At 44.9% G+C, this 15586-nt stretch overlaps 1 protein-coding gene across 1 annotated transcript in view; it reads right to left on the bottom strand.

Moving 5' to 3' along the window:
* The window catches only part of LOC124596247 (neutral ceramidase-like), a 400578-nt gene that overhangs the window by 174998 nt on the left and 209994 nt on the right, over window positions 1–15586 (bottom strand). The window contains exons 4-5 of the mRNA XM_047135314.1: window positions 10453–10629; window positions 10160–10287 (exon numbers count right to left, since the gene is read on the bottom strand). Of these exons, the coding sequence (XP_046991270.1) occupies window positions 10160–10287; window positions 10453–10629 (305 nt within the window). The remainder of the gene's footprint in view (window positions 1–10159; window positions 10288–10452; window positions 10630–15586) is intronic.

Consider the following 15586-nt stretch of genomic DNA (forward strand, 5'->3'; position numbering starts at 1 on the left):
TCGCGCAGTTCGAGACTGAAGCGCCTAGAACCCCTCGGCCACGCCGGCTGGCTGATCTTAAGTCCTCCAAAGCTCTCTTCTGATTCCGATAGCGGATCCTCTTTCTCTTCTAAATCGACTCATGTTTCTTCTTCTATCACCTTAGGCAAATCTTCCCCCTGATAGAGACCTTCAATGTACTCTTTCCACCGATCCGCTCTCTCCGCTGAATTTAGCAGTCCCGTTAAGCTCTTTAATGTTACCAGCTTTGCTTTTAATTTCACCGAAGTTTCTTTTGACTTTCATATATGCTGAGTCAGTCTTTCCGACCGTCATTTCTTTTTCGATTTCTTCATATTTTTCATGCAGCCATTTCGCCTTAGCTTCCCTGCACTTCCTATTTATTTCATCCCTCAGCGACTTGTATTTCTGTATTCTTGAATTTGCCTGAGCATGTTTTTCTACGTCCTTCTTTCATCGGTCAGCTGAAGTATTTCTTCTGTTACCCATGGTTTCTTCGCAGTTACCATTTTTGCACCTATGTTTTTCTTTCCAAGACCCTTTTCAGAGATATCCATTTCTCTTCAACTGAACTGGCTACTAAGCTATTCCTTATTGCTGTGTCTACAGCCTTTGAGAAATTCAAGCATATCTCGTCATTCCCTAGTACTTACGTAACCCACTTCTCTGCATATTGATTCTTCCTCACATATTGATTCTTCCTCACTAATGGCTTAAACTTCAACCTACTCTTCATCACTACTACATTGTGATCTGAGTCTATATCTGCTTCTGGATTCGCCTTACAATCTAGTATCTGATTTCGGAATCTCTGATCATGATGTAATCTGACCGAGATCGTACAGTATCACCCGACCTTTCCCAAATATACCTCTTCCTCTTGTGCTTCTTGAACAGATTATTGGCTATTACTAGTTGAAATTTATTGCAGAACTCGATTAGCCTTTCTCCTCTCTCATTCCTTGTCCCATGCATTCAAATTTTTATATCTCTGAAAGTTGTCATACATTGCTTTCAAATTTTGATACGATGTTTCATTCGGATACTGACGTGTTTTATATACCTAATTCCTAGTACGAAGCCGATATTCTCCCGTAACCCTTTCTTCTACTCCTTCCCTACAACCAGATTCCAGTCCATCATGACTTAGAGATTGTACCTCCCTTTACATACTGAATTACCCGTTCAGTATCCTCATATACTTTATCCATCTTCTGCTTGCGATGTTGGGATGTATACTCTGACTATTGTTGTCAGCATTGGTTTGCTGTGGTTTCTGATGAGAACAACGCTACCACTGAACTGTTCACAGTAACTCACTCTCTGTCCCATGTTCCTTTTCACAATTAATCCTACTCGCATTTTACACTTTTCTGCTGCTGTTGATATTACCCTATATTCGTCTGACCAGAAATTTTTGTCTTCTTTCAGTTTTACTCCAGTAACCCTCATTAAAGCTAGACTGAGCCTTTTCAGATTCTGAAGCTTCCCCACCACCTCCAAAGCTCTGATATTCCACGCGCACGTTAGTAGAATGTTATCATTTCCTCTTCCATACCATTCTTGAGGGCCAGATGTTGCAAAGTATACAGCGGAACTCCTTGTGTTTTTGAGGAAAGAATGACATGCAGCATCGTCCACAGGTCACTCCGTTTAGCAACAGATAAAGAAGGCTGGTATTTCAGAGGAGATACCGCATGGCATACATCAGCCACGGCCTTTCCTCTTTTGAATACAATGACACTCTTCTAGTTTAATCTTCCAAAAAGTAAAAATTTTCAATACCTCTTGCAGATAGATGCATATGAAACGGTTTTGATCACACTCCTTCTTATTCTTTCTACTTTTTTTGAGATCCATATTATCTCAATCCATTATAGGTATATTTTACTGATAGAAACAAAAGCTTACATTACCTCGGCTTAGCACACAAACTGTGCGTTAACTGGACGAGGAGACCTTGACGCATGGAACTTCAGAAGAAAACATTGCTTGGTTCAAAGACCATACTCCATCTAGTGGTAAATGTTAGCAACATTTTTGCCACTATTTGGCACTTGGAAAAGGTTTAGGGATTTTAACAGAATAAAGGCTGTACAGTAGCACTGAAAAGATGTTTTGTGGAATAATGGTACTTGGAGTGTTTGACATTTCCGCTTTTCACTTAAATAAAATACTGAAAAGATAATGAAATTCGTTTCAGTCAACCATTAAGGACTAGCAGCGTTTCTAGCTTAATTAACTGAGTTCTGTCGTAACCAAGGTAAAAATTCTTGGTGTCTCTTTTTTCTTACAACAAAGTTGAGTGGACGGTGGAGGGAAAGGTCGCCCAGAGTGGAGGTCAGTGACCTTCCGCTCAGGGAAATTCTCCTTTTTTGCTGAAAGAGACGACGGCCAAATACAGACGGCCGAGTGAGAAGCCAGCTTTCCGTGAGGACGTTTGTGACAGGTCGGGAAGCCGGGGGGAAAACTGCTCTTTCAGCGTTCCCCGGGGTGCGTATAATTGCTTCAAGACAACCCCTTTTCGAGAGAAGCGATTCGAGAGGGAGAGTAAAAAGCGACCTGCCGACGACGAATACTCTGTCCACTGGCCGGAGGTATCGTTCGCAACCATTCCTCCTCTAGTGGCACACAATCACTGAAAATCGACAAAGAGGAACAAACACAGCGCCTGCGTTTCTTTGCCTTTCAAACTGTTTGCAATAAGATTGGGACTATCGCTACATTCAGTCCCACACTAGCTTTCCATTAAGGAAGAAATGTTTGTAACATCGATGCAGGTTGTGAGAAGACAATGCTACGCAAAGTAGCAAACTCCGATCGGGGACTCCATGTAATTATTGGAACAATCTTCTAAACAACATGCTTACTTCGACACTCAATAAATCAGTTCTCACCGAGACATCACTTTGGATTTGAAGCAGCAGCATGATATTGAAACTTCGTAGATGTGGTATGATTATTCCTGTTGAAATAATTTCAGACTTGAGTAAGTCCGATTTATTTTGTGCAAGTGACGGCCCGCAGCTAGCAAATACTTGAAGGAAGTCACATTTAATACTCTTCAAGAGATATTACTCAAGTAAAGGTTTGTGATAGCAGTTTCAATGATCCGATCGTCGCCAGCTAACACAAATTTATTTGTGAACTCCGTAATAAAAAACTGTACCATACAGGTTGACGTAAATACACTAACAAAAAAATTAAGCATCCAGAAGACATGGTCGGATATCTTTGCAACTTGTTTAGAGATACAGTACAATTTTTTCTTTACTTTCTTATTTAAATGAATTTTATTTCTTTTGAGAGCAGCTAAAAATAGTCTGCCTGTAGAATATGCTATCCATAATAAGTTATCTACAACAAGAAAAGGACTCAAGGGTTCGGAACATAATATCGTATAATTACTATCATTTAAACTTTGGAGGAATGGAGCGCGTAACAAGACCATCTACGTGAGATTACTATTCGTGTTGTCTCTGACACCTTTCACCGGTTAATTCCCTCAGATTTCCTCCTCCTGGCGCTGCACAGTTAAGACGTAAATGTTAATTTAATTGCGTTTGAACGTAACGATCAATTTTATTTCCCACATTTTGCAGTACTTCATTATTTCCTAGTAATTACAGCAATTTTATTTGTTATTAGCAGGTTCTGTAACGAAATGTGGGTGAGTCCTACTACGTGAACGGCAGTAATCGGTTTGGACGAAGTTTTCTTAAGCGCCATTATGATTTTCTCACTGAGATCGCCACGAAATGTAACAATTATGCACGACGTGCTTGCTCTTACTTTATTAAGTCCGATTTGTTGGTGCGAACAATATTGGCGCACTTAATATAGTCAAGCTGACATGGTCACGAAAATAAGAAACCAGATCGGTTATTTCCGAAACGTATATTATTTTGTGCAAATTGAAGATCTTCAGTTCGTAGTCAATTTAACTGTCCAACAGAGTTAAGCTTGGTACACACAATCGGCGGATATGTAAATGCTGAAGAGCTGCAGTTCTCAGTGATAAGTGGAATGGCCACTAAAGTATACCAGCGCTGCTCGTCTTCAGTGTTGTTACCAGGACTAGTACAGTTGACATGAAGCGTGATCAGCGTCGGGTGTTGAGTGGTCACGACGTAGGAGTACCCGTGTGAGAGCGTTATGAGCACCTGCCTCATTATGGGGCCCTACGTTGGCTGGCCGATACGTCTAATATCCTGGTTTGTGGGCCATTAGGATTAGGACTGTTGATAATTTTAAAAATATCGGGTATCCGATATATCTAAATTTAAAAAATACCATAACCGGCTTTCGACCTACCGAAGAAAGTTATCGATATTTCGACAGAAAAGATATCGATGTGACATCACAGAAAAATATCGGCTGCACATAGCAAACGATCTCCTAGTTTTAGAGCTGTATATTTAAGTATTGATTTCTTATTAGATATTCCGTACATCAACAAGGTAGACGCCCGTCCATGCTCCTTAGAGCGTGAATTTCAAGAAAAACGATGCATGTTCAAGCTTGGCGATAACCACTTTGCTAATATTGTTAACTGCATGTAAGTGGCACAATAAAAGGTATCCGATGGGTACATCGATAGGTTTCGTCATATATCGGATTCGTCCGGAGCACTTTATGTCTACTTCCCTGTTTTTTTTTGTTTTTTTTGTTTTCTTTTTCATTTTCGCTAACGCCAGCGACCCAGTAGTTGTGTAACAATTGCTGGTGAAACTAAGTTTCTGTTCATAGAGCCGAGCGCCAATTACGCAAGGTTTTCCCCTCATACGTCTCCGTCCAGCGGAAAGACCAATGTCGTCATTTAGATTTTTGTTCGTTATTTTCAGCAACAGTTCTTGAAGAATGCCCATGTGCCAGAAATTTGCGTTACAAATTGGTTTTTTAACGCAACTTGTGTGCTATTCCCTCACACAGGATATTTTGTTATTCCATTCACAAAGCCAACCACCCGCCCCCCCCCCTCAGTGCCTAAAGAGAAAAAAAGAGAAAGGTTGGATGTTATGTAAGCTCGAAAAGTAGTAAGACTCCTTCACACAGTGAAAGTAAGATTATGTTCCACTAAAATTATGAAAACAACTTCAAATATTTACCGAAAACTGTGAAAAAAAATTAAATATAATATCGACAACCGATATTAGCATTTTGGCACGGATATATTTTTCAGAACAAACTACCATCAGTATGTATCGGTAGTATTGTGTAACATCGATGTGTCGATGCATCGATTTCTCGACAACAGCCATAATTCGGATGTAACGGTGGCGCGATGTTGGACTGCGTGGAAACGCGATGGCACGCATACTTGCCGTCACGCTTTCCGTCCACTGAGACTCTCACAGCAGAGGAGGATGGTCGTATTGTGAATCAAAAGCATCGTACCCCCTTCACATCTGCGCATGCCATCCGAGAACAAGTAGTGGATACCCTGGAACACTCTCCGTCATCCCGCGCCACTGATCGTATAGCAACGGCAGCAGTTCTAGCTAGTTATCGTCCGATGCATAGGTTGCCGTTAGCACCACAACACAAATCACTGAGTGCGCAATGGTGCCATGATCGGAAGGCATACACTGCTAATGAACGGCGCGGCGTCACGTTATGAATCGCGGTTTCGCACTATCCCAAGTGGACATCGTCGGCGAGTATGGCAGCGACCTGGGGAGAGGTACCATTCTTCCACTGTTCAGTTTTGGAGAAACGCAGTTATTTTTTCTAGCGTTATGATAGGGGCAGCAGCCCACCGCGACTTCAGTTCACGGCTGGTAGTGGCTGGCAGGACCGGAACTGAATACACAGCGATACGCCGCGGTGACGTTACCTGTTTTTCAACAGGGCAATGGTGGTCCACAGATGACACTTGTCTTTAGAAACTGTCTGAGTGATGGTGAGGTACTTCCATGGCCAGCAAGAACCCCAAATCCTTCCCCGATCGAACATGTACGGGATTGACTGACACAACTCCGTCCCAGCTCCAGCACCTAAAATACCATCGTATTTATAACAGTTGTGGGCCAGCTCGCCTAACGGGAGAATACAACCGCTTTATGACAGCTCTACCCAACCAACATGTGCGGCAGTCTTGATTTCATACACGAACAGAACGAGCTGTGTTTCTCAACATCTCTGTTTATGGAATCCATGATGGTTTCTTCAATAAGTCGCTCGAAAAAAGACACACAGAAAGAAAAATTTCGCCAATGCCGTATATTTGTGGCTGCCAATCGTCCAGAACTGTGAGACCGCCAAGTGAAACCACGTGTACATAAAACGGTGACCGAGGAGGTGGCGGAGTGGCGATGTACCGTATTCGCATTCAGGAGGATGGTAGTTCGTATCCTCGTCCAGCAGTCCACTCATACGTCCTCCACGGTTTTTCATAATTGTTAAGCGCAAACGGTTCCTTTGAAAAGGTGAGACCAAGTTCCTTCCCCGCCTTTCCCTGATCGGAGCTCATATTCCGTCCCTAATGATCTCCTCGTCGACGGCTTTTTAAACATCAATCTTCGTCCCCACCAAGGCCCATATCATATTACAGAGGCTAATCATGCCACCCGAGTGAACAAAGTGTTTAAAGATTCTGCGATAATAATTGAAGCAGAAGAAATTGATTAAAATGGGACTGGAACTGGGACTGTAACTCAGGTCTTTTTGCTTGCGAGGTAGAAATGCAAACCATTACACCACCATAGCATTATGGTTAACAATGCTACACGAACTACTGAAATTGAGTGCTCTCCCCAACACAAACTGCAATTCATATCTTCTGCTTATTTTCCCCGAATTGAAATTTGTGATAGGGAGGGCACTCAACTTGGGTAGTTCGTGCAGCAACTCTGACAACAGTGCTCTGGTGGTGCAACAATTAGCATTTCTGCCTAGCAAGCAAAAAGACCTGGGTTCGAGGCCCGCCGTAGTACAAATTTTAATTCATTTCTTCTGCTTCAATCATTATCGCAGATAAAAAAAAGACTTAAAATGTCTCAGGGAAAAATATAAGATGTTTAAAGATTACTATGTGTTACGCCTCTTACAGGTCCCCGATTATGTCTCTTTCAGATACTCAAGATAGATAAGAGAATGCAAAATTTGATAAAAATTATGAAAATTTCCAGAATCTCTTAAAATGGCACCAGATGTAAAGGAAATGTACAGACGTAATTAGAAACATCGAATACGAATACAAAGAGCACAAAAATGCTCAGAGAACATCGCGTCCGTACCTAAACCTTACGTGCGGTATTACGTATAATGTAGGCAATGTAAGCATTCACCAAACCTCATGAGCATATGACGGTCCTTGGCCACATATTTTTTGCATTTTCACATATAGTCCACAAGCCACGATACAGAGCACGCCGAAGTTTATCATACCTATGCTGACAAGGCTTCTAACTGGTCCGATACTATGTCGTTCTCTACCTTGCGTTAGTTTTTTCAACTCCTACTGTTTTGTCCCTCCAGTGCTCCTTTCACTGCCAAGTAAGTTAACTATCATAGGGTATCGAAAGAGACGTCCCACTAACCGCCCTCCTCCAGAAAGATCGGAGGACGCCAACTGTCTCTATGTTTTTGTTTGAATATGAATGAATCCTTCCACTGTAATTAAAGGTCCTGCTATATTAGCTAACGATTTCACCGCTTCAGTTCACTATCTTCAGGCGTCTCTATGATAAATCGAGCAACCATGTATGGTTGTACACTGATACAACGTCGTTTTCGCCATGATTATGGACTACGATCAACTGTCGACGTTCTCACTTGCGTAGCAATCAAGAAATTGGAAAATGGAATTTGCTATCGTTGTCGCGTCGCCACGACAAGCACACAGTTCCAGAGGCTACCGTTGAATTGATCCGTACTTCCTTCCAGCGGAGTCCTCGTCAGCCAATCCGACAAGCAAGTAGGCAGTCACAGCTACCTCGTTCGCCTCTACACGATGGCGCCCATAAAAGCTCGTGCCTAAGGGCGTACAAACTGCGGCTTCGTCACAAAATCAAGCCTGAGGAAAGGACACGACGGAAGGCATTCGCGGACACAATTCTAGCAAAAATGGATGAAAACGAGGCATTTCTTGACTTCGTCTGTTTTTCTGAAGAGTCTACATTCCACACTTCCGACATGGTAAGCACGCACAGCTGCCGCATATCGGGAAATGAACCCTGCCACGTAATGACAGAGTGCGAACGCGACTCTCCGAACGTGAATGTATGGCGTAGACTGTTGAACGACTGATCCATTCTTCTTCGCGAAGCCTGCACTTAATGCAACAATGTACGTCGAGATACATGATGTCCACAACTTCCTCGTGACGTAATATTCCAACAAGATGGAGTACCAACACATTTTGCGAACGTTGTGGGGGATTTCTTGGATCATGAGCTCCCAGATGGCTGGACTGGGAGAAGTAAATCCATCGATTGTCTGTATCCCAAGAACCCCAAATATTTCCCCACCTGAATTGTTTTCTGCGGGAATCTATCCAGAAACAAATGCATCAGACACCACCATTTCGTGATGTACCACATCTGCGCCATCGCATTCGTGCAGCCATGGAGAGAAGTGGGTTACAGATTAGATGTCTGTCTAAGGCGTGCGTGCAGAGATGTATTCTCTCTCCGTCCGAAACGGCCTCGGAAGACCCATCAGTACCGCCGGTCGCCGTGTCATCCTCAGCCGACAGGCGTCACTGGATGCGGATATGGAGGAGCGTGTGGTCAGCACCCCGCTCTCCCGACCGTTGTCAGTTTTTGCGACCGGAGCTGTTTACTCCTTAGTCAAGTAGCTTCTCAACTGGCCTCACAAATAAGGACTGAGTGCACCCCGCTTGCCAACAGCGCTCGAAAGACGCAGATGGTTACACATCCAAGTGCTAGCCGAGCTCACCATTGCTTAACTTTGGTGATCTGACGGCAAAAGGTGTTAACAGTGCGGCAACACCGTTCAAACATTTTGAAATACCGTACTTGTAGAAACATACCGTCAAGTTGGGAAGGGAGTGAGAGAGGGTTGTAGCCTCTTCCCGATGTATTGAGCAAGCAGTAAAGGAAACAAAACAAAAATTCGGAGTAGGTATTAAAATCCATGGAGAAAAAGTAAAAACTTTGAGGTTCGCCGATGACATTGTAATTCCGCCAGAGACAGCAAAGGACTTGGAAGAGCAGTTGAACAGAATGGACAGTGTCTTGAAAGGAGGATACAAGATGAAAATGAACAAAAGCAAAACAAGGCTATTGGAATATAGTCGAATTACGTCGGGTAATGCTGAGGGAATTAGGTTAGGATATGAGACACTTAAAGTAGTAAAGGAGTTTTGCTATCTGGGGAGCAAAATAACTGATGATGGTCGAAGAAGAGAGGATATAAAACGTAGACTGGCAATAGCAAGGAAAGCGTTTCTGGAGATTTGTTAACATCGAGTATAGATTTAAGTGTCGGGAAGTCGTTTCTGAAAGTATTTGTATGAAGCGTAGCCATGTATGGAAGTGAAACATGTGTGATAAATAGTTTGGACAAGAAGAGAATAGAAGCTTTCGAAATGTGGTGCTACAGAAGATTGCTGAAGATAAGATGGGTAGATGACATAACTAATGAGGAGGTATTGAACAGAATTAGGGAGAAGAGAAATTCAACAGTGTCACCACCGACTGTGAGGAACGCTGGACGTGACCATTAGACAGTCAAATGGGCCAGTGGGCTACTCTGCAACTTCAGCTATCAAAGGCTAGTGGTTATTTCTCGTGTGAGTTAATTCTGCAGGGTAATGGAGGGCGGCGTGGAGAGTAAAAATCGTAGAGAGAAACCAAGAGATGAATACACTAAGCAGATTGAGAAGGAGGTAGGTTGCAGTAGCTACTGGGAGATGAAGAAGCCTGCACAGGACAGAGTAGCATGGAGAGCTGCATCAAACCAGTCTCAGGACTGAAGATCACAACAACAACAATTGTTGTATGTTTAACCCAGAAATACTGTATATTGTATGAATATTTCCAAACAACAATTGTGTCAACGATTCTGAGTACAGCATTTCATTTCCCTGGAGGTTGTCGATGCCCAGAGGTTTGTGTGTTACTCTTACGAAAAAAGAGATAATACTTCGCGGCCAAATAATCACAGGCTGTATGGGTACTAGCAATATACGCACCTGCTACGTTCTGAGGCGGGGTTGGCGAGGTAGGCGGTGGGGCTGCGGTTGATGCTGACGCCCAGCAGCTCCCCCTGCGACAGGAAGAGGCGCGCCGGCTGCATCGACAGGTGGGCCCGTCTGATGCTCTGCAACATGACACCACCGACTGTGAGGAACGCTGGACGTGACCATTAGACAGTCAAATGGGCCAGTGGGCTACTCTGCAAGTTCAGCTATCAAAGGCTAGTGGTCATTTCTCGTGTGAGTTAATTCTGCAGGGTAATGACAAGTGTGAAAGGCTGCGGACTGACCTGCACGATGCCGGAGAGCAGCGCGTTGTAGGTCTGCCGGACGAAGCCGAGGCTGCTGATGTCGAAGAGGAAGTCCTGCATGAAGCCTCCGGGCCCAGAGTGCGTGTGCGTCGCGCTGATCATCACGTTGCGCTCCGAGTACATGTCACCGAACTCCTTCCGCAGCTTAGAGATGACCTGCAACAAACGGGCGCATATGATGTCGGCCAGCTACATACAGTGATGGCCTATAAAATTGCACCTCAAGGGATGATAACAAATAATGAAGAGCTGAATATATAGCGTATCAGGAGGAATGTATTATGAAAATTACAGGTAATCCGGGGTGCACAGGGTTCACGAATTACTACACAGTGTCTCTAACCTGGCTGGGCACCGAGGCAAAATGAACTGCTGCTTCAACTATCCGCCATGGGAGATGGCTAGCCTTTCTGGTTAGCCACATATAGTCCATGTAAGCGGTGAAGGAATAGATTAGTGTGACATTGGTAATTAAACATGGCAATTGCACTTTCAGTCTTAAGTACAATACTATGTACCGACTTGACAGAAAATCCTAGGAAGTTCTGGTCTTACGTTAAATCAGTGAGTGGCTCGAAACAGCATATCCAGACACTCCGGGATGATGATGGCATTGAAACAGACACGCGTAAAGCTGAAATACTAAACAACTTTTTCCAAAGCTGTTTCACAGAGGAAGACCGCACTGCAGTCCCTTCTCTAAATCCTCGCACAAACGAAAAAATGGCTGACATCGAAATAAGTGTCCAAGGAATAGAAAAGCTACTGGAATCACTCAACAGAGGAAAGTCCACTGGACCTGACAGGATACCAATTCGATTCTACACAGAGTAAGCGAAAGAACTTGCCCCCCTTCTATCAGCCGTGTACCGCAAGTCTCTAGAGGAACGGAAAGTTCCAAATGATTGGAAAAGAGCACAGGTAGTCCCAGTCTTCAAGAAGGGTCGTCGAGCAGATGCGCAAAACTATAGGCCTATATCTCTGACGTCGATCTGTAGTAGAATTTTAGAACATGTTTTTTTGCTCGCGTATCATGTCGTTTCTGGAAACCCAGAATCTACTCTGTAGGAATCAACTTGGGTTCCGGAAACAGCGATCGTGTGAGACCCAACTCGCTTTATTTGTTCATGAGACCCAGAAAATATTAGATACATGCTCCCAGGTAGATGCCAATTTCCTTGACTTCCGGAAGGCGTTCGATACAGTTCCGCACTGTCGCCTGACAAACAAAGTAAGAGCCTACGGAATATAAGACCAGCTGTGTGGCTGGATTGAAGAGTTTTTAGCAAACAGAACACAGCATGTTGTTCTCAATGGAAAGACGTCTACAGACGTTAAAGTAACCTCTGGCGTGCCACAGGGGAGTGTTATGGGACCATTGCTTTTCACAATATATATAAATGACCTAGTAGATAGTGTCGGAAGTTCCATGCGGCTTTTCGCGGATGATGCTGTAGTATACAGAGAAGTTGCAGCATTAGAAAATTGTAGCGAAATGCAGGAAGATCTGCAGCGGATATGCACTTGGTGCAGGGAGTGGCAACTGACCCTTAACATAGACAAATGTTAGGTATTGCGAATACATAGAAAGAAGGATCCTTTATTGTATGATTATATGATAGCGGAACAAACACTGGTAGCAGTTACTTCTGTAAAATATCTGGGAGTATGCGTGCCCAACGATTTGAAGTGGAATGATCATACAAAATTAATTGTTGGTAAGGCGGGTACCAGGTTGAGATTCATTCGGAGAGTCCTTAGAAAATGTAGTCCATCAACAAAGGAGGTGGCTTACAAATCGCTCGTTAGACCTATACTTGAGTATTGCTCATCAGCGTGGGATCCGTACCAGATCGGGTTGACGGAGGAGATAGATAATATCCAAAGAAGAGCGGCGCGTTTCGTCACAGGGTTATTTGGTAAGCGTGATAGCGTTACGGAGATGTTTAGCAAACTCAAGTGGCAGACTCTGCAAGAGAGGCGCTCTGCATCGCGGTGTAGCTTGCTGTCCAGGTTTCGAGAGGGTGCGTTTCTGGATGAGGTATCGAATATATTGCTTCCCCCAACTTATACTTCCCGAGGAGATCACGAATGTAAAATTAGAGAGATTCGTGCGCGCACGGAGGCCTTCCGGCAGTCGTTCTTCCCGCGAACCATACGCGAGTGGAACAGAAAAAGGGAGGTAATGACAGTGGCACGTAAAGTGCCCTCCGCCACACACCATTGGGTGGCTTGCGGAGTATAAATGTAGATGTAGATGTAGAAGCAGTGATACGTTAGTGATCGAAAGGGCAGAGATAACTCTGTGCTTTTCTACTCTGATGGGTCTTAACACATGCTGTGTGTTGCTATGTAGAGGCGGACACTGGCCCTCGAGGGGCAGGTGAACGCTATGAACAGCGAAGGGCCACCATAGTGGTAGTTGAACAGTTAACTCATGGCCGATGGAGAGCAGAAGACTGCGGCTCTGTGCCGGTCTCTCGGCAGTCACCAGGCCAGCGCTGTATCGCAGTCCTCCTGGGTCAAGGACTATACGGTGGAGTCACGGTGCTAAAAGAACCACCACCTCGTTCCGCCAGTCTAGCCTGCCGGCTGCACTACCTATCCTCAGGTTAACGAGAAGAACTTGCCCGGTTGGGGCAGTGCGGGACCAGGGAGGGGGTCAAACAGGCGCTACTCTGTTTGTGCAAATGATGATCTGGCTCGCCGGCCGCGGTGGTCTAGCGGTTCTAGGCGCTCAGTCCGGAACCGCGCGGCTGCTACGGTCGCAGGTTCGAATCCTGCCTCGGGCATGGATGTTTGTGATGTCCTTAGGTTAGTTAGGTTTAAGTAGTTCTGAGTTCTGGGGGACTGATGACCACAGCTGTTAAGTCCCATAGTGCTCAGAGCCATTGCACTGGCTCTTGCTGCAGACAACATATCTAGAAAACATACCAAACCGCCACCAACTGGCTCGTGGTATGTACGAGCGAAATCTCACTGGTGAGAAAAGCACAATCTGTCACTGGTAAACGACAATCTGACTTAGGTCCTGAGTATTACTTTTTAATCTGAGAAGAACGGTAAATAATTTGGTTGGGAGAAAACTTTTTACAGTGCCTCTGAAGGGAAGATAGAAAACATCGCAAACTTACACCGTTGGAAAATAGTTGACCGGCCCAAAAAATTGCAAAAAAAGAAGGGTCTGGCGTGGAAAAGTGCATTTTGGGACATTTGCAAAGATTGGGGCATAGAGCGCAGAGCAGAACAGTCAGAAGTTCGGGTTTGAACAGCCAGGTTTGGCCATTTGCATGCATTCGGTCTTGTAGCCCAGAAACATGATTCATTTATAGGCAGTCCTTCAGACCCAGAAATTCGGAGGTTGCATGCCCAACCGACAGAGTTTCTTTCTGACTGTTGAGATTGGTTGGTTTAGAGGCGGGAGAAGGGATCAAACTAGGAGGTCATCGGTCCCTTGGTCCTAATAAAACAATGCCACAAGTGTGAGAATAAAACGGACGAAACATATAACACAAAACGGAAAGAAAGGAAAAGCCATAAGAACGGAGGGAAAGCAACGAACACTAAAAGCAAGAAAAGAGGACAAGAAAACAACAGACAGACGCTAGTAACAGAACAGAGTAAAACATGAAAGCAGATTACAGTGGCTGTCCAACCACGAGAATAAAAAGGGAAAGCCAGCCACTCTGCAACACATTAAAACACAGAGGGACAAAGGACATGCGCTAAAACCTAGATAGAAGTATAAAACCCACTGTCACGGATAAAACGTAAAACTAAAGCTGCTGTGGATGCATTGTCGCCCAACACCGAAGGCAGGCTGCTGGGAAAGTTAAAAGTCTGCCGCAGGGCGGCTAAAAGTGGGAAGTCCAGCAAATGGTGGACGACTGTCATTCTGGAGCGACACTGAGGTGGGTCCTCGCGACGGAATAGGGAACAATACGTTAGCCATGTATGGCCAATGCGGAGCCGGCAGAGGACAACTGATCCCTTGCGAGAGGCCTGCATGGAAGACTTCCACACATTCATAGTCTCCTTAATGACACACAGTTTGTTGTGCGTGCTGTTATGTCATTCCATCTCCCAGAACCGGAAAATCCTGCGGCGTAAGACAGAACGCAGGTCAGCTTCGGAGATGCCTACCTCCAGAAGAGGTTTCCGCGTCGCCTGTTTGTCCAGCCTGTCGGCAAGTTCGTTTCCGGGGATTCCGACGTGTCGTGGGGTCCACACAAACACGACGGAACGGCGGGACTGTTCCAGGGCTTAGAAGGACTCCTGAATGGACGCTACCAGAGGGTGGCGAGGATAGCACTGGTCGATAGCTTGTAGGCTGCTCAGTGAGTCAGTAAACAGGAGAAATGATTCGCCAGGGCAAGAGCGGATGTACTCAAGAACACGAGATATGGCCGCAAGCTCTGCAGCGAAAACACTGCAGCCAACTGGCAAGGAGTGCTGCTCAATATGTCCTCCAAGAACATATGCGAATCCTACGTGACCACTGAGCCGAAACTTCCTGGCAGATTGTGTGCCGGGCCGAGACTCGAACTTGGGACCTTTGCCTTTCGCGGGCAAGTGCTCTACCAACTGAGCAACCCTAGCACGACTCACGCCCCGTCCTCACAGCCTCAATTCCGCCAGTACCTCGTCTCCGACCTTCCAAACTTCACAGAAGCTCTCCTGTGAACCTTTCAGAACTAGCACTCCTGGAAGAAAAGATATCGCGGAGACATGGCTTAGCCACAGCCTGGGGATGTTTCCAGAATGAAATTTTCACTCTACAGCGGAGTGTGCGCTGACATGAAACTTCCTGGCAGATTAATACTGTGTGCCGGGCCGAGTTCGAGTCTCGGCCCGGCACACAGTTATAATCTGCCAGGAAGTTTCATATCAGCGCACACTCCGCTGTAGAGTGAAAATTTCATTCTAGCCATTGAGCCGTCGGTGTAAACCACTTCAGAGCCCCGGAACACATCTTTCTGACTGTAACAGTGCTTTCGAGCATCTAGAATAGTGAAAGTGGAAAGCTGATAACAGCTGTATTTATTGTGTGGTACAACAATGTGATAACGAAAGCCAACAAACAAAATAAATCCGTTCGTAAAGGGACATTTAG

This window comes from Schistocerca americana, chromosome 2 (assembly GCF_021461395.2).
Source record: "Schistocerca americana isolate TAMUIC-IGC-003095 chromosome 2, iqSchAmer2.1, whole genome shotgun sequence".
In the NCBI taxonomy this organism is placed as follows: Eukaryota; Metazoa; Arthropoda; class Insecta; order Orthoptera; family Acrididae; genus Schistocerca; species Schistocerca americana.